The 22,976-nt window shown below is 38.3% G+C and overlaps 1 protein-coding gene across 3 annotated transcripts in view; it reads right to left on the bottom strand.

Moving 5' to 3' along the window:
- Positions 1–22,976, bottom strand: part of LOC129777342 (developmental protein eyes absent) — a 97,497-nt gene that overhangs the window by 56,585 nt on the left and 17,936 nt on the right. For 2 of the 3 annotated variants that reach the window (XM_055783568.1, XM_055783567.1), the window contains exons 2-3: positions 17,586–19,158; positions 719–765 (exon numbers count right to left, since the gene is read on the bottom strand). In XM_055783568.1, coding sequence (XP_055639543.1) covers positions 719–765; positions 17,586–17,666 — 128 coding nt within the window. In that variant the 5' untranslated portion in view covers positions 17,667–19,158. The remainder of the gene's footprint in view (positions 1–718; positions 766–17,585; positions 19,159–22,976) is intronic. The other variant, XM_055783569.1, reaches the window with a different exon arrangement.

The raw sequence follows: 22,976 nt of genomic DNA on the forward strand, positions 1-22,976 counted from the left end.
TCATCATAATATTTCTCGGAGTAAGAATTGGAATTACCGCTATTTTTAATAAAAAGCCTTGTATTACTACTGTAACAGAACAGAATCTTAATACACTAAATGTAAGGATGAACTCATATATTTATATTCATGAATAACTTCGATGAAATTATTCTAGGAATTTTATAATTATTCTGTGAATAAAAACGGAAATTGATAAAATTAGAAACCTGCATGCGGTTTTGTTGGTAACATTTACAACAGTTATAGATAAATGGTATAGTAATAGTTAGTCAGTAGAGCTTGTTGGTAATATGCAATATAACAAGCGAATAGAATAAAATAATGCACTAATGCGTTTGTGTCCTGGAAACATTTTTACCTAAAAAAATGCAATAAAAAGTCTTTATTTTGAGTGTTCGTCATTTTTATCCTACCAAAGCTATCCCGGAATAGATTTCTTGCGTACAGATTTTGAATGAAACAAAAGTCACCCAGAAAGTAATATTTCGACTTTTAATCGTTTTTTTTCGATTATAAATTTTGAAGTTATTTTGAATGAAAAAGACACCTCTATCTATTTACAGCACTAGAATTAGTCCAAATTATTTGTTTTGCTTAAGAACGCCACTTGTATATTAGAAAGAAATCATTGTGAACGTATTTCCATATTTTCAATGATGTAATTCAGACCCAGAAAAACAATAATTCAAATCGCAGATTATAATGCGTAACTCACCTACTTCTGTCGGTAGATTCCGGCGCTTCTGTTCGAGATCTTTTACCCTGAAAGCAAAAATTAAGTATGTAAAACTCATTAGATCGATGCAAATTGATGTTCAAAAAAAATAAAATAAGGAAAGCTCAGTCTGACATAATTCATTTGAGTCATTCATATGAAAAATAAAAAATGGGAATGGATGCGATTGCCTAATGACACATCGCATGTTTGTTTCCATATAATTTTATCTCTCAATATGAATTATAGACACGAGATTCAATTCTGATTTTGTATTGCGTCATAAAACGATTGAATGTTTATAACATGCTACATCTCACGCAGAAAATTACACGTGCATGTGGAAAACGACAGAAAACAAAAACAAATACCTCTATGTAGTGTCTTTACATCGAATTCCCACGTAGCAAATGAAAAATTACCAACATAATCATTTATATTGAACAAACCAACAAACATGTACAAAACGATTTCCATCCCGAAACAGAAAATTCGCCGTGTTTCGAAGATTCAAACTCGGATACCACCGTGGTAGCGCACACACGAAAGCCTCATGTTCGTGGATACAAGACCATGACCAACCATCGGAGAGGGAAGCAAAAGGACAAACATTTATCACACTTCCTTACATGCTTCTTTTCCACGCTGCGTTTTTTTTTTGTTAACATTATGGTAATGCACATTTTTGGGTTGTTTTATTTCCATCCAAATGTCCATTGAGTCAAGTGACCAGTCCCGCACATGTGCCTCCTCACTGTCTGGCTAGGCGTCTGTGCAGACCAAGCGGCACAGAATGCACGGGCCGCGGGCTGTTTCTTGACCTGATCTACTCGGGGATCTAATAAATCTGCTTGAGAAGTGGCCTCAGTCGGCTAAAATATTAGCTAAATGATTTTCCAGGAATCCGACTGGCTGACAAAATCCCAACTCATACTTTTGGCATTCTCACATATGCCGAGATGTTTTCCATTCCATCGCGTCCACCGCAAGGGAAGATAAATCCTCCAGCACGAGAGCGGCAGCATAATTTACAAACATAATTAATTTAATATTATTTTTTAATTTATTTTACATTATGGTTCTCGCTTTTGTCTTTCAACCCGGGCGCATTCGTGCCTCTCGTGCTGTATGCATATGAAGCCCTAACAACAGCAACAAGAGCAAACGTGTTGATCTTATCAAAACATCTCGAACCAAAATTTTGGTTGGCTCCTTCTCTGCATCTCTCTCTGGTTCTGGCATGCCTTCGCCGCAGCGGAGATATGCTAATAAGACACGCAGTCAAAACGAACCATAATCGACGTTGGTGTCAACTAATAAATTATCACATTTATCGATCCTATCGGAAACATAATTTGTTGCGCTGTTGCGCTCACATGTACATCATAAAGCAATCCGGCCGCGGAAGCCAACGACGAAGCGTCCGACATGCGTATTCTATTTGTTTCACTTTTCAGCGGGTCCTATTTTGGACCTTGCGATGAACCGTGAGAAAAAGCTACCCTCGAGAAGATCAGTCTTCCTCTCATCACCGAGTGTCACAATAAAGAGCACCTAATTTATTGCCTACTTGTAGCGAGAGTGAGATTTATCAACTGCACAACCTCTCTACGCAGCCCACTTCCTCACACCGTAAATTCTTTGCCCACATTACGGTCTTTTGTTACGGCGTGCAATCGAATCCACCCTCACTTGCTGTGCGTCGGGAGAAATCCTCCTCCTCGGGAAGACCCATAAAAATTGCTAAACGGAAACAAATTATTTAAACGCTTCCAAATGTGCGATAAGAATCACTCCCCGGAGAATTGAGCCGACGGCGGCGGTGGGAAGACAACCGAAGAAAAACTTCTCGGTGCATCTTTCGTGGGTTTTCCCCTGTCTTTTTCTGGTGATTCTTCCTGGGTTATCGGAGCCCACTTGACAGATTTATGTTTTAAGCTACAAATTGGATGATCAATTGTAGAGCGGATAATGATTGCGGTTTAAATCGAGACGAGCAACTGCACAGTGTGAATTAGGTTCCGGGTTCCGAGACTAGAAATCGAAATTCAGCTGAATTGGGATTCTGCAATATGCCCCGACATTTCCCGATTTTCTTCCGAAAATGAAGACGAAGTTAAAATGATGATTTTGATGACACTAATGCCATTCGAACGGCTTCAGTCGAAGCTTCTCTCAAAATCGGCTAGAGCGCGCAATAAATCGTTGTACAAAGTGTATCGCTAGGAAAAACTACAGGATCGTCCGTTTTGGGGCACACTTGAACGCTCCATTTGTTCGGATTCCACGAATGAGATCGTTTCCTTCGGTGTGGATGAGACGAAGGCGAGCTATCGGTAGGTCTTGTTAGATTCTTGGCAAACCAAGAATTTAACCATCAAGTGTAGAAAATACGGGTTATTTCGTGATCCATCCGCAACATACGGAACCTGAAACACGAGAAAACTCGTGAGCGGTCTGCAATATGTTAACTACGTAACAAAATCAACGAATATTAGTTTTTTTAATTGCATTAAAATATTTAAATCCATTTCTTGAATTCACAAGACTGATTCCAAGAATATAACGTATCAATATATAATTCAAACTAAGTTGGATTACATATAAAGTGTAATATGGTGTGTATTTGTCGAAATTCCATGATAAACCAACATTTAGTTAACAAGTAGTTTAAACTACTTACATAGCTTAGCGTCATAGAGTACACCTTTTCAATCTGTATGATGGAATTATTGAAAAAATTTTAAACATTGAACGAATCAACACATTTTGAAAAGTTTGGTGTTTTATTATTGTTTTATGTTGTTTTTCTGAAACTACATTATTGCCAACATAAAAGCAAGCAAGTTTTTGGCATTTTTTTTTTTGGATATCGCTAATTATCGGATAATTACGAATCAAACATTGTCTTTGAGTTCTTCTATAGTCTTCAGCTCGTTAGAAATCTCCGCTTCACCAGATATCTGACAACGGTCTGGTAATGTAATCCTTTTCGAGTCCAGACAGCTGTGGAAATCTGACCGTGAGTTGAAAACTAGAGCCCTTTACTCAAACGAGGTTGAAGGTGATGTGATAATTAATGATTCCCTATAGCGATAATTGTGTTCGATGACGACTCCAGAGATTTCCACTACCTTTTTGACGATACACACGCTGAATTAACATGGTAACACAATAAAAATAAAAACACCCTTTATTCACAACATGAGCCCCAGTATTTAAAAATTCTTTTGCCAAAAATTGCGTTCAAGCAGACTAAAAGCAGAACATCTTCGTCTATTAAAATCGAAACAATATTCATTCATCCATCTGATATTAATATTCTAGTCAGTGACATTCGATTAGATTTATTGTTTTCTGATCATTATAGAAAATTATATACATTCAACCGTTCGACCATCAAAAACATTCTATAATCCGCAACATCTTATTTTTCAGATTATTCAAAACCAGAATGGCAAGCGCTCTTCCTCCAAAGGCTTGTTTTTCTTAGACGCCGTACAAAAATTACGTAACGCTATGTCTTCAATGCTGTCAAAACGGGCCCAATAAACGATAATTTGAATTTCGAAAATAGGTAAATATGTGTGACTTATATGTCTCGTCGTCAATTTTTACGCGATGGATGAACGTTGGGTCAGAATATGATCGTTCAAGCATGTCTTCGGCCACTTTTTTTTTTTTTCCAAAATATATGTTTTATTAAGGCACATGTGGCGTTAGCATCTTCGGCCACTTGATTGCGATGAAATTTTTTAAGGAAATTGAGCTTTTTTGGCACTAGTCGTGCTGTGATTTTTTTTCTCATGCCCAAAACATCAATCAAAATATGACGAACGGTCTGGTGAGAGATGTTCAATTCACGGATTAAGTCCATAAAACTTAAATGATGATATCCGAGCACAATTCCTTTTATTTTATCGATGTTTTCATCGGTTGAAGAGGTGAATGGTTGGCTCACACAATATCTTTGACCAATAGAATCATCCATAGAAAAATCACCGAGCAAAAAAAAATAACCTTTTCTTAATGACGTTGTAAACAAACTAAATGACAGATCGCGTTCAAAATTGACAAAAAGACCTACCAACTTAGAAAAAAATTTAAAAATGTTCAGCGGGAAGATTTAAAACTACAAATTCACGGCATTATTGGATGTGAAAATGCATTGAATAATGCCTGGAACGATGGCTTAGCGTTCAGTGCTGTATTCTAGTCTAGAAATGTGAAAAACAAATCTCCGTATTTCTGAAGTTTGGGCATTGAAAATCCGTGGCCGAGTGATTAGCGTCTCACATTATCATGCCGGGTGTTCGGGTTCGATTCCCGTTCTGGCCGGGGGAGTTTTCGTCAAAGAAATTTCCTTGCACTGTGGTCACGCGTATTCAAGAGCTTGCCCCTCGGAATACATTCAAGGCGTGTTATTTGGCTTAAAAAATCTCAACCAAGTATTAATAAATGACGCTAGTGAATGCATACGTTGAGACGGCAAAAGTTCCACGTTAACGCCATTCAAGAAGAAGAAGAAGCATTGAAAAATATACCCTAAAAAGGACTGTTCGATAGTCTCATTATTAACAGAGTTATAGCCATTTTAGTGATGCGGAATGTCATAACAATAAACATCAAATTTATATAAATACAATTTGTATGCATTTCTCTATCACATAAACCAATGAAAAAATCATATTTTTTTATTTTACAATTCTTAAAAAATCGGGAAACGTAAAAAAAAGTTTGAAGCAGCATTTTTTTTCCTTCAAAAGGCCGCCATTTTTTCGAAAAACATGTGTTTGACTTGTCCGAGGTTCATGTGATAGCGGCATCTTCACTGATTCAGAATCTGTTCGATTTGTTCGTTTCAGATAACCAGAAGGGCTGGAATCGTGTACACAATAGCACAACTTTTTTTAACCCCCACACTTCAGCTTCAGCTTTTAACTATTAGAATACTGAAAGAATATTATTTGCCGTTCAATTTTTGTTTTCTTGTTAAAAGTAGGGCTCAGCAAAGTCATATTCAACTGAGGAAAGTCAAGGGACTATGAAGAAATCTACCCTTGCATTCAATTGGAAATGAGTTTTTGCTTCTTCCAGCAGTTTCTCCATCAACATGACAACATGACAATATGAGTCATTCGGGCGTTTAGTTGCTATCACCCTCTACGACTCGACTATCTCATTTAATTCTTCCCCATCAAATGGACTTCATTGCGTATTGGAGTGACAGACTGAATTCGCTTCTCTCTCTCACGTATCATGTATGCATGTATCAAGTAAATAGAATACCAGGTATATTACATCGCTTGTGTGTATCGTTTTACTTTCATGTCATGTCATGTCAGGGGGAGTAACGGGTGTGAAATAAAAAATGAGAATTTTTTCAATCACACATAAAAAAAATTTTTTTTTTGTTTCATCGATTTCAGTATTTTTTATTAATAACATAATTTATTTTCTTCAAAAAAATGTCAGTGAATGTTTGAGTAAGGGCCGTGGCCTGCTGTTCGACGCAACTTTGTCGCGATGCTCTCACAAGAACGTTGTACGGTTCTACGAAACGCATTTCCAGCAAGGAAAAAACTTCACGGTGGCACGTTTTAAGGAAGAAAATGTACCTGTCAGTACGGTATATCGTATCCTGAGTTCCCTGAACGTAGAGCGGAAGGTCGGAAATGGTCGTCCGGTGACGATAATGACGAAGCAGAGGAAGACATCGTTAAAAAGCTGTTTGACAACAAGGACGCAACCAGCCTGCGTGACGCCGGTCGGGAATATGGCTGCTCCCACGTATTGATCCATCGGACCCTCAAGATGGAAGGAATCGTCTGCAGGAAGAAGACGAGGTCACCGGAGTATACGGAGGTGCAGATTGAGGCGGTTAAATCACAGTGTCGGTGGATGACCACAAAATACCGCGGGACGTCTTCCGTTCTGGACGACGAAAGCTATTTTTCGCTGTCCAAAACGCATATTCCAGGAAATGATAATTACTACTCCAGCGACAAGTCATCTACACCGCCTGAAGTGAAATACAAGTTCAAGCACAAGTTTGAAAAAAAAACGGTTATGTAGTACATCGCCATTTCCGACCGAGGCATTTCAAAGCCTTGGTTTAAGCCGAGCGGTCTGGCAATCAACCAACAAATCTATCGATAAAATCCTGCTGCCGTTCCTGAACGAGCATCACGCGGATGGGAAGTACGTCTTCTAGCCGGACAAGGCGTCTTCCTATTACGCCAAGAAGACGCTGGCGTATCTTGAGGAGAAAAAGATACCGTTCGTGCCGAAAGATCGTAACCCAACAAACTTGCCCCAGTGCCGCCCAATAGAGAATTTCTTTGCCTCACTCAGTGCCCTAGTGTATAAAAACAATTGGAGGGCCAAGGACACGAAGCAACTGACTACATGAATCCGGAATTGTATCCGGAAAATGGACGTGAGTGCCGTATAACGTTCTAGTGAGAGCATCGCGACAAAGTTGCGTCGAACAGCAGACCACGGCCCTTACTCAAACATTCACTGACATTTTTTTGAAGAAAATACATTATGTTATTAATAAAAAATACTGAAATCGATGAAAAAAAATTAAAAAAAAAAATTTATATGTTATTGAAAAAATTCTCATTTTTTATTTGACACCCGTTAGTAGTGATTGATTGAATTCAGGTTGAATTAAGAGGCAGATTTGTATTAATTTGTCACGTCAATCAGAATAACCATTTGCTAAAATAGTTCATCAGTAATCCTCGCCCTTAACGCTCGTGAATTCATTTCTAATCATTTCAAGTTATGTTGACGGTGAATGTCAGAGTAGCCCTAGTCGAAGCGAAGCGACTGAGAGGAGAGTCGATTTTCATTTTTCATTTTTGAAAATGTTGGACCCTGGTTAAAAGATAGATTAACATATAATGGAATAATGGATAGTAAAAATATTCTTTGTATTATTTTTTCGGATCTCCAAAAAATACGTCCGAAATTCGTGTCCCTACACTAGAATACCCTTCTTAAGCTGCAGACAGAATATTTAAGGTTTTGATGAAAAAATGTTTGTTCGGATGAACTGGACTGTTCGCCGAAGATGAACACATACTCCGACAACAAAAATCCTGGACACAGAACATCATTTTTCCATAATTTGAAATGATACTATAAATAATGCCATCGACTGATTTAAGGGTGTAACAAATCGTGGTATAATATTAAACAGCAAGCAGTTGTTCAGACAACGTATCGACAAATTGTTACTAAATGTGGTGTAATGATAAAGGTTCTGTGCTAAAGATCAAGTTGGTCAAAAACCATGAAAAGGTGGGAAAACTTTATAAGAAAAAATCTTTATTTTAGACAGAAAACTCCAATCTTGAACATTTATTGAGCTATTCGGAATTTCTTGTTTAAGTATTAAATACGTTTTTAAACATAATTCTATCAGGCATAACTTTCATTCTCCTACTTAAACTTTGATGATCCAGCACTCCACGTCATTTTTTACTATTGTATAAATATCGTTCTTCCCATGTTAGTCAAAACTATTTGCTTCAAACACCACCAGGGGGGTCTCCGTAGCCACATTGGTTGCGCGTTCGTTTAGTAAGCGATCGATCGTGAGTTCAAAACTCAGGGCCCTCATTGACACTCATCTTTGTGTTGTTACAGAATAGCAACGTCCACGCAACAATCATCAGCGATGGAGATCGATCCACGGTCGAATAAAGATCGATTCGTCCATACAACTGCTCTGCTCTGCAAGAAACATCGGGCTGCTGTTCTATAAATAACTCAACAATGATCAACAACTGTCTCCGCTGTTCGGTCTAACTGGATAATGGAAGAACAGATAGAAAACTCTTACGCCTAAATGACTACTGTGTAAATGTGTACCATATGCAATGGTATAGTAGGGAATAGTCTAACGTCGAAAAATGGCAACTGTGTAATGTGCTAATTATAGATATGATAAACATGTGACATGTACACGATTAAAATTCGGCTCTGTTACAGCTAAAATGCTAATGAGCCTAAAATAAACAAAAGGGATAAAAAAAACACCACCAGGATGACCAAGACACGTTTTTTACTCTTCTAGACAGTTCAGAGTCCACCCTATTTCAGGTTCGTGCTAGTACTCAGATTTCGATTCTGAAAGGTTTTCCTTACGACATTTATGCCCAATGGTCAGTCCACTCTAACCTGTTCTATCAAATGCAATCTTTAACGATCTATTTTAATGATTTCGTTTGGCTTGAGCAGATTATATAAATTTACCCCAACAGATGATTTCACGATACATAGAGTGATACAATTCTGGAGCAATTTGTTTTTGTCATTCCTCTGTGGGACTAGATAAATTCGCGATTTTTTTTTATTGGGATTATCAAAGCGAATCCATTTTGTGTCATCTGTTACTATTCGGTACCCGGGAATTCGTCGTTTAATGTCCATTCAGCATGAGTTTACTGCTCGTCTTCGAAAGACTACTAATCGAATCAATTCGGGCATCATTATCCTCGTAGTGATGCAGCGTCTCCATCACACATCAACCACAGTATCATCAACACTCGCTCGTGTATTATCAGAACCGTCAGATCGCCCGAAAATTGTTGTTACTTCTGTTCAATGCTTCAGAATGCGCGTACAAATCCTCCCCATCATTGGCTTGTTTCAACGAAGCGATGAAGATACTGTTTTTATTTGGGGTATCGGTCAACAGAATGGGAATCCTTCACTTCGCTCGTGCCTTCCGCAGCAGCAGCAGCGGTTCGTTTTCCACCTGGGAGATTTATCAATTTTCGCTTTTCGTCGCTGATGCCGTTGCTGCTGCTGCAGCAGCTTTCGTCTTCTTTCTTGGTTTTATGGCAGACAAAAGAGTGAAGAGTGCTATAAATTACACCCATAAATAATATCTATAAAAACGGAATTAATGGATGAAAAATTATGTTGTCTTTTAATTTTTTATTAACTCCGGAGGACAGCGTGTGATGGTGTAGTTATCTCCGTTTCGTCGGCTCGGTTTTGCCCCCTCGGGTCCGATAGGTTGTGTGTTTAACATGATACACCCATTCAGGGGTCCGTTGAGCGTTGAGCAAACTTCGTGAGGCTCTCTCCGCCGCAGTGCTTCCTACTGTTAGGGTGATGATGATTTTATGGTTGTTTTTCGCGTATTTCTTTTGTTGGCTTATTTCCCTGAGCGATCAGAACACTTTTATGGTGGACGGTGTAATCGACACTTGAGGCATCAATTTATTGCGAATTAAATGGTAGAGCGGGCGATTTCCTAATTCGTATTCACTGCCGCGCTACGATCCTGGTGTGTGATCGCATCCAGATCGCAGAGTCCAGAATACAAACAAAACGGGCACTGGAGCGATAATTATTTGATTGCTTACCAATCGTTCCCAAGCAGTAACAGAAATCCCGACCAGAAGTTTAACAATCATCCCCAATGATGCACATAAACTCGGCCATCAATTCCCGAGGCAACCAGCGACCCAGAATTACGATCGACCGAGCTGGCGCACCACCAGAGTTGCACATAATCAGGGAGAATTAAATTAATAAACAAAAGGACAGTATATTAACACGGCATATTTTAGAGCTCGAAAGATGAAACGAGATGCAAGTGTACGAATGAGCAACGTAAAGAATAAGAAAAAAAACGATCGTCTTTAACGTACGTCCTCACACGTTAGGCTGATGCTTTGGGAAGGAAAGTGAGAGAGGGTGGGATGAGAAATGATCGAGCAAATAAAATTTGAAAAATAGCCATAAATATTGGAGGTGATTGGGTAGACAGATTGAGGAACCAACCGAGGGAACCGCTGGCACCGGGCGACGGTGAGCCAGCACCCAAAATCGTAAACTAAAGCGCGATGAGAATCTGAGGAGACTTCTCGCCACCAGGCCAGGCAGCGAACCCCGATCGGGAACCTAACCTTCCGGTAGGGATGTTCAACCTTATGATGGTCGCACGTCGATGGAGAATTCCTCACGACAAAATTGTATTCCTTTCTTGAAGAGCACTTGAGTCAATCATCGGCGAAACAAACATTCAGAAATATAAAAAGAATTATTTTAACACATGTTTTGTAATCTGATAACATGAGCTACTTTGACGAATTTGCGATTGAACAATTATTCGGTTAATCGAATATCATTATATAAAATCGCATTGAACAGTTTTTGATTAGGGGAATGGGGGGTATGCCCGACCCCCTAAGGAAAAGTATTGTTTTGTGAGATCTGCGGGCACATATTGATATGTTTCCTCCACAGAATCGTTGTCTAGTTTATTTGCCATGAGATATAAGGAATATCAGTACATTTAAACGGTAATTTTCTCAAGTAATAGTCAATTTAAAAAAGCTCATCAACCAGTGCGGGTGAAACCGGCACCCCATGGGGGTAACACCGGTACCCTATGGGGTAAGATCTTCATCTCAATTTCTCAATATAGATACTTGGCAACAGATGAACCAGTTTGAATGTGACAGTCGGTAAATAGAAGGTATTCTAAATGTCTCTGTCGAGTATGGTTCGAATCGCTCAACCGATTCCGGAGATATGGTCGGAACAAGTTCCGATGAACATGGAATATGGAGAAGAAATCACCAAACCACACCACAATTCAATTACAAGTTTAATGGAATCTAGGACCACATTGAACACTTACCGGTGCTCAGTTGTTCTTCTTACTTGAATCAATATCCGCCATACGACGCTTTTAATCACACTAGGATTCGACTTGAAATCACAGAGAAGAATGAGTTCATGACTGTAGGTGAACTTTTTTCAGGTTTTTGTGATTATGATGGCAATAAAATTAATTAAATTATGTTTAGTTGTAATTAGTTTATTATTTTCGTTAAGACCATACAGCCATTATTTTTCGTTCAAGGATGAAGTTCATTTAATTTTATCGAACAGCTTAAATCCAACATTAAATTTACATCAGTAGTTCAAAAGTCGTGGAAGCACGTTTGATAGAAACTCCACTAACAATAGCCTCTTTTACAAGGGTGAGGTTCTCCTGAGACCAACTCTCTCGATTCGTTTTCCTTTGGTAGCTGCGAGGCATCTGAAATTGACGGAAAATATGACTTAGAAACCTTCAACTAAACGCGAACCATGCCGGGATCCCCCACTGAAAGGGTGACGAACTTACCCCGACAGCACACATTTTTCAAGAAGACTATTTCTATTAACTTATTGCTTTAACTTACCTCAACTCGAATCCCAGTGATTGCTAACAATCCAGGGGACAAACTGTAGAGCAACGGAAAAGAATTTGAAACCGCGTTTAACAATAAAAGCTTAAACTTCACTGACGGAAAATTACATCCGGCTACATGTCATCGACACTCGCGTTTGTTTTGATTTATATTTTGACAATTGACGGATCACGGTAGGTTCGATGTGATTGAAAACGTCTAAAATAATAAATACTAACATGTAGAGTATTCAAAAACGTAGTTAATCAGAGTTTTCTAGTAAAACTCAGGGGGTGCCGGTCTTATCCTCAGTGGCGGGCTTACCCTCCCTTCCCCTACAGCTTATGGATGTACTCTTTGTTTCATTATCAATTTACAAAACAACAATGAACCCATTCTGATTAAACTAAAAGCGTTTACATCTAAAACTTCAATCAATGTGAACATATAGAATATTCAATTCATACAAAATCAACGACTGAAAGTTCTATGCTAAAAAACATCTATTTCGCAGTATAAATCCCGTACAGATTACTACGTTTCCTGTCCTGATCTCACACACGCTTAATTTTCCATTTAAATAATTGCGTACTGTCATGTAAAATGAAGATTTTAGTCAATTATCGCCATTTTAAACTATTGCCGCTGCGTTTATTTCATCACTTCTTGCTGCAATAATTCTTCTTGCATTGATACAACAATCACAGCCTTACTGAAGCTAGAATTTGTTTCAATTAGTGTGTTTTTAAACTATAGAAAATTATTGCGTGAAACGTGCTGGAGAGGGATACGAATCGAATCACATGTCCAACCGTTATATCTTTTTTTTTTGTTATTACAATATCTGCAGAATTGGTTTCAGCTAAAATATTTCATATTAAATTGATACATGATACAAAATTTACGATGTTCGTGGTCGAACTCCTTCGAAGTGGCTCGACCGATTTCTTTGGAATTATGCACAAAAAAGTTGGTAGACATGAGAATAGGCCTTAAACCATATATAATTCAGCGGGGGTACCGATTACTTTGCATTTAATTCCGATTGGGGTGATTCTATGCAGAACAAAAAATCTGAATCATTTTTTTTAGTTTTGATTTGTTTGCTTAAATTTGGCTTCAAAAATACAAATAACCCGAAATTTTTATCACGATCCCCTATTTTCAATCGCTATTTTAGTATTAATCTATGAAAAATATACAAATAATTGAATCGTGGTTTGTCTTTCAAACTGAACGAATTTATATACGTTGTTAAATGACCGCTTTATCGAACTTTCATCCACACATTTCATCTTCAATTCACCTAAAGCCAGGTGCATCGCTAGCGTGCTGAAAGCCTTTTTGAATGAGTTCAACGAATTATTGAAAATTCTTCAAATCACACATGCTAGGATTGCAAATGATGATCACGCTATTGATCGAATGCGCATGCTGTTGAAGACGTTACTGGAATCATGGTAGGCGACTGCAGAACGACGCGAGAAATTGTGTTTCGAAAGGAGAAACAATAATCCGCAGAAAGAAATTTTTTGACGAAAAATTCCCCGACCGTTATAAACAGACAAGACGGATATTGCAAAATCATTACATAACGAGATCTCGCCACAATTACTTCATTCATTATGAACGTCAATTCTTATTTCGAATCAATACTTATGATCATGCGGTTAGAGGAGACGAAACAAACAAGAGAGTGGCGAGAGCTCGATGGGTTTTTATGTGTATTGTATGACGACACGACGTGGTCAGGACAGCGTCATTCTACGATGTTGTGGGCTGTCGCAACAATTCATTATCGACGTTTACTCGAAGGTAGAGAGCGAACGCCTGCGATTCCTACGGAGTATTCATTCTCTTACGAGACGCTATCATGAGCAACGTCGACACAGCCTTTGCTATCACTTTAAGATTCGGGAAATCGAGTACTTAGAACATACGTTTATATGTAGAAATGTGACTTATTCCCGACGGTAAAACGAGTGAAAATCTATCGCTTATTTCTATTTAACCAATTTTAAAACAGGTAATAAAATATGTCAAGATTTGAGGTGAACCAATATTAACAGAGTTATACTTTTTCTATAGAATACAATGCTGTAAATATTGTAAATCACAAATTCCTCGAACTCTCGAAAATTTAAAAAAATCAAAAAGGGTTGTGTCCGAAACACGATTTCGTAGTTGACGTAGACGTGGCCAAATTTTGTGACATATTCTTCATTATTCTGCCATTCCATTCCGCTCCTGAAAAGCGATCCGATTCGCGTGATTTTTTGGAAGCATTCAATTGAATTTTATAATTTAATCTCTATCAGATGAGCAGTCCTGATAATTTGATAGATATTTCCACTCAGACACATCATCATAATATGAAATCATTATCAGACACTATTTTCGTTCAGAATTTTTTTCACCACTTACCAAAAAATGTGTAGCTTCATTACTTAGAGTACATATTTGATAAGAAAAGCTTATTTTATTCATCATTTTTTCAAAAATTTGTTTATTCTACTGGAGAATCTATAATCGTGTTCCCTCCAAGATGGAACAAACGAAGCTCTTTCTTAACATTCTATCGATAAGCCAAAGCGGAGCCTACGTTGCAATATTTGTCTTCCCCTGCTCGCGATTTACGGTCGACAGCAGGCTTTGCAATGGTTGTGGTGTATGGAAATAACAACAGCACACGAAACCGACCCAATATTGTTCGCGCCCGAAAATATCTCGTAGCAATCAACATCGTCGCCATAAGTTCAAGTAATATTCGTTCCCATTGCAACCTAGCACTTGTGGGGACCGTTTTCAAATCAACGCTCTGCATTAACATACCCTGTCTGCTATCTAGAATAACACTAAACACTAAAATCGCCGAAGCCGACTTTTACAGTAGATGCACGGCACTATTCACCGCCGGTTGCACCTTTTAGACAGCGAAACTACGGAAGCACAAATTGGACTAATCAAAACATGGGATTTTGCGCAGCAGACAATCAAACCAACTGCAAGTTTCATTGCATTGCGTCTTGCGTTCGTATTGAATGAGCAACTGAGACGGCACAGATTTTTTTTTTTTTTTTTTAACTGTATTATAGTGACTTTCAACTCATTTGGCTGGTTCGTCACTTTTACTTCCATTTTTGGAAGAATGTCGGGAGTGAGAATTGAACTCGTGACCTTTAGCGTGAGAGGCATGGATGTTACCACTACGCCAGATCGCCTCCACGCGGCACAGATTGTTTGTATCAATCAACCAATCGGAACGCGGAATTCTCGTTTAAACAATGCTTCATATTTTTTACCTATTTGTCGACTTTAAAGAAACAGAATAGCTACGAAGGAACACGACTTCTTCGAAAAAGAAGTTTCATGCGGACAACGATCAGGAACATTTACGGATGTTAGACGATCTGTCGGGATTGTTTGAGACTCGTGTAGAGCCGTTCTACGTATAGTTGTCCCATGTTACTTTTTGACGATTTCCATTTTTCTTCATAAAACGATGTTTTTATGCATAAACTTATGGAAAACGCAAAACAAAACTTATTGTTTGTTCCTAGATTTCAAAAAAACAAAGCTCTCATTTCTGGTTTCGAAGAACGAACTAATTCTCAAACAAATAAAAAAAAGTTTAACAGAACACGTGTACACCTTGTTAGCGAATGCTTATAACAACGAGATTTATATTCTGCAAAGTATTGCAGATCACTCCCTTCTTAGTAAAACGTTGTTTTATGCATAATCTTTCGGAAAAACACAAACAAAACTTATTGATTGTTCCCAGTATTTCAAAAAACAACATCAAGTTCAATTGTCCCATGTTGATATTCTAGGCATAACTGTTCCACCATTAAATTTCTAAACCCGCAATCAAGCTCGATTGATTCAGTGGGGGCAACTTTTCACATTTCATCCAACAATAGTTCACTGTTTATAAAAAAAACCCGGTGTATTGCTAAATTGAAAAGCTTGAAGCTTCTGGTACACAAATATGCAAATTTACCTTTGTTGGTCTACAGAATACGATTACTTTTTCCACAACCTTACTATTTCAGGTTGTTCCAGATAGCTCATGAAAAAAAAAGTTATGATCCGTCACAAACTTGGACTCATTTCCTGGGGGCGCCCAAAATGCAAAATTACCGTGCAAAAACATACCGTGAAATGCAGGAAACTTCACGTCTCCTTCGTCGAATGAGAAAGATTAAAACTCGCGGCCAAAAGCGAACAACATCCACAAAAACCGATCGTCAAATTGTCCGAGTGATCAGAAAGTAACCATATATACCACATATAACCACATAACCACGAAGCGTGCAATTATTTGGTGAAATCTGCTTCCAACTGACATTAAATCTATTGATTTGCTCTCAAGATTCCGTCGTGAGTGTGTCGTCTGGCTGAATGAAAGGAATTAGCAAGAAGTTAAAATGATTTTGGAGTGTTGAAAATGGTCAACATACATTTTGTTTATTTTGATAGAGTTTTCGTTAGAATATTTTGTTTAGAGATAGATTGTTTTCAAAAGAATGTGGTGTGAACAACAATATATCCGATTGTAGAATATTTATAAGGGTTAGCCCTTACTCTACAAGTATAATGGATGAATGAATAAATAAAAATAAATGAAATATTAGCGCAAGTATACCCAAAATTGAATCAAAGGGTGAACAAAAACATTCCCATTCGTACGTCAACAATGAGGAAAAGTTTGATTGAAGCTGAGCTATGTACAATAAATCTAAGGAAAATGCACAACTGAAATCGCGACTTGTACTTAATCGTCCAAGTTTTTGCCAAAGTTAACCAAAATAGCGAACACAGAGTACTGAAATTATCAAAAAAATATCAATAAACTTTCCACCAAAAATAGTCTTAAATTGATCCATTTATTTTATAAATTTACCGGTTTTTGCTGCTTTTACCTCGAACGAACAATAAAATGATACGAACGGGCATTTTTTTTTATCAAGAATTTTTTTTTATTCCACTTATAAACAAAGTGTGAATGAACATAAATGGAATGGTTCTGAAGAACAGTAGTTATATTTTTTCATAAATTCAAGTCAATGCTATTAATGTTAACAATACTGTATGTCGACCACCGTGAAAATAAAATCTTTTTTCTGTAGATACGTGAATAAATTGAAGCGTGAAGTACGATTTTTTAGAGTAAAAGATGATAGTATTTAAAAAGCTCCAAGTTCCAGCGGTACCAAGAGACATAATGTGTATTGGTGTCTGAATTGACAAATTGGAATATAGGATCAATGGACAGTTTCTAATTATATACTTGTTTATTTCATCCATCAGGAAAGCTTCAGTGTAATAAATGTACATTGCCTGTTCCAAAACCTAATTTACCAAGCAACCGAAAACTATGCAACTCACTTCAAAAATTATTCTTGAACAACCCTACCACCACCGCACGAAGCGAACCAAGGAAAGAAATTGTAAAATAACTTGTATCCCTCTAAAACACACATAAAATCAAATAAATTTATTGTTTGGGATAGTTTTACTAAATGCCGTGCGGCAATGTGTTTATGAAAGAAGCAACAACCAAAACAAAACCAAGAGAAAGATAAAGAGGAAAGAAGTGCTATCAGCTAGGTGAGGGTGCGTTTTCTATAGCAAACAAACAAAGCTTTGTGTACCTTTGGTTCTATCTCTATCATTTTATCAATGATGGAGATCCGGGGGGCAGATATATAACTACAAGGCATTAATGTCACCATTTCATATGATTTTTCACATTAAAGGCAGGAACGCACTCTCGAACGCTGCTACCCCTGCTGTCGCAGCAAATTTTGCAGGAGAATTCCACCCAAACGTAGATTCCGGAATGTCTCCCTAACCCACACACGCACTTTGCTCCACAAGTCGTTGTTTTTTTTGTAGATCACTTTTTTGCTGTTTCGCTTGAATTTGGATAACCATCAGCTGACCAACTTTCGGATCAACTGTTTCACGTCACTATCCAAGGTCTCCGCCACCCTGATCCGCGACTCTTTTTTGTTTTCTTTCTTCTTCTTGCTCCGCGAACTTAACTGCGAAAACATCCAAATTTTATGTCCCACAATTACTCACTTCTCGTCGCCGTCGTCTCACAGATTTTGTATCTGGTTTTTTGATTCCCGAAAGACGAATAAATGCTCCCTCACGCGGATGATATATCATCGGAGATTTATGATCACGTTGCAGAATTCTCACCACACATCGACCCGAAGGGGCTATTCTCACCCACCCGGAGGAGCACGAGTATCGATCGAAGCTTTCGCGCGGTGACTTCGCTGACTGTAGACCGGTTGGTTGGTGGAGCGCACTGACAGAACACTATAACTCAGCCTCCACAGAGCCTGCACAAATGATACGTCGCTGCTGAGTCGCGCGTTTGCGCAGCGTGCGTGGAATTCCGTCCGCCGCTGCCGCTGCCGCCGCCGTCGGCACTCGTCAATTTATTAATCGGGAGAAATTTACATTGTAATTAATTACATTCGTTTTCACGCGAGCTGTTCACAGGCGTTGATCATTTTTATATTCGTTTCAGCTTATTACCAATTGGCTCGGTCGCTCTCTCGTTATATCCCCATATGATGTAAGCCGTGGTGCTGCTTTTTTTTTTAATTTTTTTTTTTTGTTCCAGACGAGTCGTGCTTTTTTCCAGCATGTGGAAATAGGTCACCCCCAGCGCCTAATTACTGCTAAATTGTGCTATTTATTTTCTGCCTGAAATTTTTACTACAATTGGACATATCCTGCGTTCCGGGCGTGTATCACTTTCCGCCGCCACTCTGCGCTGCAAGCGAATTAATTTTGACGCTAGTGCATTTTTCCAGCTTTTTTAATTAGTTTTCTCTCCTTTCGTTTTGCGCTTGTTTTTTTTTTGTTGCCCCAGACCATGTGTCTCTGCTTGGCGACCCACCGTTGCTGGCTCCCCGTGGGGTGGTGGAAAATTAATTGCACGTATGCTATGTAGTTATTAGTTTTTTATTGTGACGTTTAATTCGTTCTTCTTTCTTTCACCTAGGGTCGTCCTAAGTATCTCACTTCCTCTCCCAATTTCCAGTAAGTGCTAAATTTGCGCGTTATCATTAAACGTCTCTCTAAAACTGCTTTCGTTGATTTTTTTGCGCTTTCGACAGTATCACGTTTGAGCGGTGTTTTTTATGAATTTCGTCTTTGTTTATTTCTCATCAGCGACACTTTTTATCTTGTTGAGTGACAACACTGTTGGGAAAAGAAGGAGAAAAGCAAGAAAAGAAAACATATAAGATTGGCGTGGCTGAAACAGCAGGGTGGCTTTGCTTTCGGTGATTTGCGTAATGATTTTGCTGATGTTGATGAAGGATGACCAAAAGATGAAGGGGTGGGATCCATGGCGTACGGATGGATATGATTTAAAATGGTAATTTGTAAGTTTCGTTATATTATTCGTTATTTTCGTGCTTAGTCTTACGATTTGCAACCAATATTGAAGCACTTATCTCTGCATTTGATGTAAATGAATAATCCAATGGATATAATAACACTCATACTGCCCATGTTTGCATAGGTGACGTAGTCATCAACACCATTAGTGTTGGGAAGTGTTTGTTGTTGGTTTTCGGCCTAGAAGCATAACCATATACATAATCTGTCCAGTTAATGAATATTATCGGTAAAAAGAGAGCATAGGAGATTTTGAGAATAATTAGGTGTACCGGTAAGTTTTTTCGGTTTTACAACAGATGGCGTAACTTGATTATTATTCCAATGAATCAAATTTCCAGACATTCGTTGGAAAGCTACTGTCATTGCACGTCTTTTTCAGTCTATGTCAAAAAGTTGAAGCGTAAACAACATAGTTTTTTGCCACTTCGAATATGTCGAATTTCGTGCCAACGAAAGTGTTTTTGCGGGGAGTGTTACTTCATTACTTCAATATGAAGAAAAAAGCTGCGGAAAGTCATCGGATTTGGTAGAAGTGTATGGCGACCATTCTCCAACTGAGTGAACGTGTCAGACGTGGTTTGCACGGTTTAAACGTGGTAATTTTGATTTGGAAGACCACCAAAAAAGTTTGAAAATGAAGAACTGGAGGATTTACTCGATCAAGAGCCATCACAAACGCAACAAGAACTTGCAGATACACTTGAAGTAGCTCATGATTTGCTGGTTTGCTCCGATCGTTTAAAGGCAAAAGGAATAATCCGAAAGATATTGAGTGCCGTATGAATTGAAGCCACGAGACGTCGAACGCCATATTTTCACGTGCGAACAACTGCTCCAACGGCATAAAAGAAAGAGTTTTTTTGCATCGTTACTAGCGCTGAAAAGTGGGTCCATTACGACAATCCTAAACGTCGGGCAACGTATGGATACCCCGGCCATGCATCAGCATCGACGGCCGCGCGGAATATTCACGGCCAAAAGGTTATGCTGTCTATTTGGTGGGACAAGCTGGATGTGGTGTACTATGAACTGTTAAAACCGATTGAAACCATTACGGGGGACCTCTACCAACGACAATTGATGCGTTTGAGTCGTGCACTGAAGGAAAAACGGCCACAATACGAGCAAAGACACGTTAAATTTATTATGCAGCACGACAATGCTCGGCCGCATGTCGCGAAACCGGTCAAACATACTTGGAAAAGCCGTCCAATTACTACCTTTTTCGATCGATGCAACATGGCCAGGTTGACCCGCAGTTCTCCAATTTTGATGAAGTCAAAAATTGGATTGATTCGTGTTTAGCCAACAAACCGGCCGATTATTTCCGCAAAGGGATCCGTGAATTGTCATAAAGATGGGAAAAAGTGGCTTACGTCAGTTTATGCGGACAATCAATCGCTCCAATGAAGATTTGTTCGCATAGCTTTACGTAAACTCCTGATTGATTTATCAGAACAGTCAAAACGCCTCTGTCGGTAGCATGACTATTGAATTAAATTGTCAGAGACTTGAATGGATAGGAATTTTAATAAATAGTTGCATTGGATTAGCAAACTATGAATAGAATATGAAATAAGTTTAAAAAATGTTATCGTTGTGATTTATTTAACTTGAGTCAAATATTTAAAAACATAGTTCGCAATTCAATTAAACAATCAAATTTGCACTAAAATTTTCATAGAATAGCAGTGATTATTGCCTCGTTTTGATTGGTCCAATTTGTGCTCCTCAAATGGTTTTAGCCGAAATAAGTCTTATGTCTCTTCGGTTATGTCCCCAACATTAGCCACCCGTTTTTTGTCAAATGCCTGCAATTTGAATTAATTTTGAACCGTGTAAGAATATTATAAATAATGCATGAAAAACATGCCAAATATAAATCTGTCATCATTGAAGGGAAATAAAAAAAATTAGCATTATCCTCATTGTTCATTCACTCAATTCAGGAAAATTTATGAATTTATTTTTAATATTGTGAGATGAAAATCTCATTGGATTTGCAGGGTTATTTTCATTTCAAATATAACGATTCGAAACTAACTTCGGGCGTGATAATCTGATAGAGTATCTTTCTTTCACGCTAAATTCAAGTTTGAATAAATGTCGACGATGACGCAAATTGCTTCGGAAAAGATAGAAAATAAACAAAAGAAAGATTAAATTTTATTCAAGGGCGGACAAGATAATTTTTCTCATGAAGGTTATTACGACAGGCAAAATTGAGTGTTCGCCAAGATACTAGGGAACGTGCCAAAAGTATCTCGAAAAACCAGAAAGATTCTCTACACAGCCGCAAACACTGTCACCGCCTAGAAAAATCCTCCAGTCTGCACAAATGAGTGCGAGTAAAGGGTGGCCGCAGCATGCATCTGATTATGGTTGATTGAGTAATTCTTTCTATTAAAGGGGCTTGAAAATTCAAAGTTCGTACGCCTTCAGTTTTTTTGGCATATGCAAATATTAGGCTGTCAAAAAAGTCCTGCGGTATTTCCGCGAGGTGTCGTTGTAAGCGCGTAGTTCTAGTTGTATTCATTGTATCGAGTCATACTATAGCTTGTTGGAAAGGTATTTTTTTTGTTTGGTTAAGTCGTTCGTGAGTTATAGTGTCGCAAATATGGAGCAAAATAAAGAGAAAATCCGACATATTTGGAAGCACCGATTGGAAACGGTGCTGTTTGACTCACTTAAATGCTGAAAAAATTGCTAAAGAATCTGCAATTGTTTATCTAAAAAAACATATTACTTTATTTATTTAGATAGGTGCGTAGAAATATTCCCAAAAAATCTATGCAAAAATCATTGCGATCTAGTAAGGAATGGTCATGTTATAAGCCATCCAAATCATACATTATTTCCTACATGTTTAGTGCTCAGAATTTCATTTTACCCCTCATATCTCCCGGTTGGACGTAGTCCTACGTCAAAATTGCAGTGAAATATAACTTAATTAATGCTGCAAGTTAAAAAGTTCATTTGAAAATATTTCCAAGTTCATTCATTTCCTTAACTAAGACTGAAACTTAGCCAAGTAATACAGTTTAAAGGAAAAGATCACCACGACCTCGTTGAACAGACCGTTAGGTCGAGCCACAGATAAATCAAACAAATCATCACCTCCGGATCAGCTCAATCAATTCTCACGTTATTCGGCAGAAAATCATCATTATCATCATTTGCGCTTGTCAGAAAGCAGCAGCAACAGCAACGGTTCACGGATTCTCTCCATAAGCCTGCACTTAGTTCGCACAGTTTCCAATTACAACCCTGGGTGTGTGTGCCTTTGAAATATGACCGGAAAAATTTCACTTCGAATGGTTTCGAATTCAGCTTTTTCGACAGCGAGAGCGAGCTGCACAGCCAGCCGGTCGGCATTGGGATATTCATCCGCCGATAGAGGAGATTGATCTAGTTTGACAACGACCGAAGCGAAACGAGCAACAGGAGTAGCAATGTCTGACCAGACGAATCGATGGTGTGACATAAAAAAAACGAGCAAGAGAGCAATGTAGAGACGAAAAATTAAACCAATAAAAGACAGCAGGTTTCACTATTTAGGGGTCATATCCCCGAGGCCGGATATTTACTATCAGATCCCGAGATCGGAGCTGGGA

Source organism: Toxorhynchites rutilus, chromosome 3 (assembly GCF_029784135.1).
Source record: "Toxorhynchites rutilus septentrionalis strain SRP chromosome 3, ASM2978413v1, whole genome shotgun sequence".
In the NCBI taxonomy this organism is placed as follows: domain Eukaryota; kingdom Metazoa; phylum Arthropoda; class Insecta; order Diptera; family Culicidae; genus Toxorhynchites; species Toxorhynchites rutilus.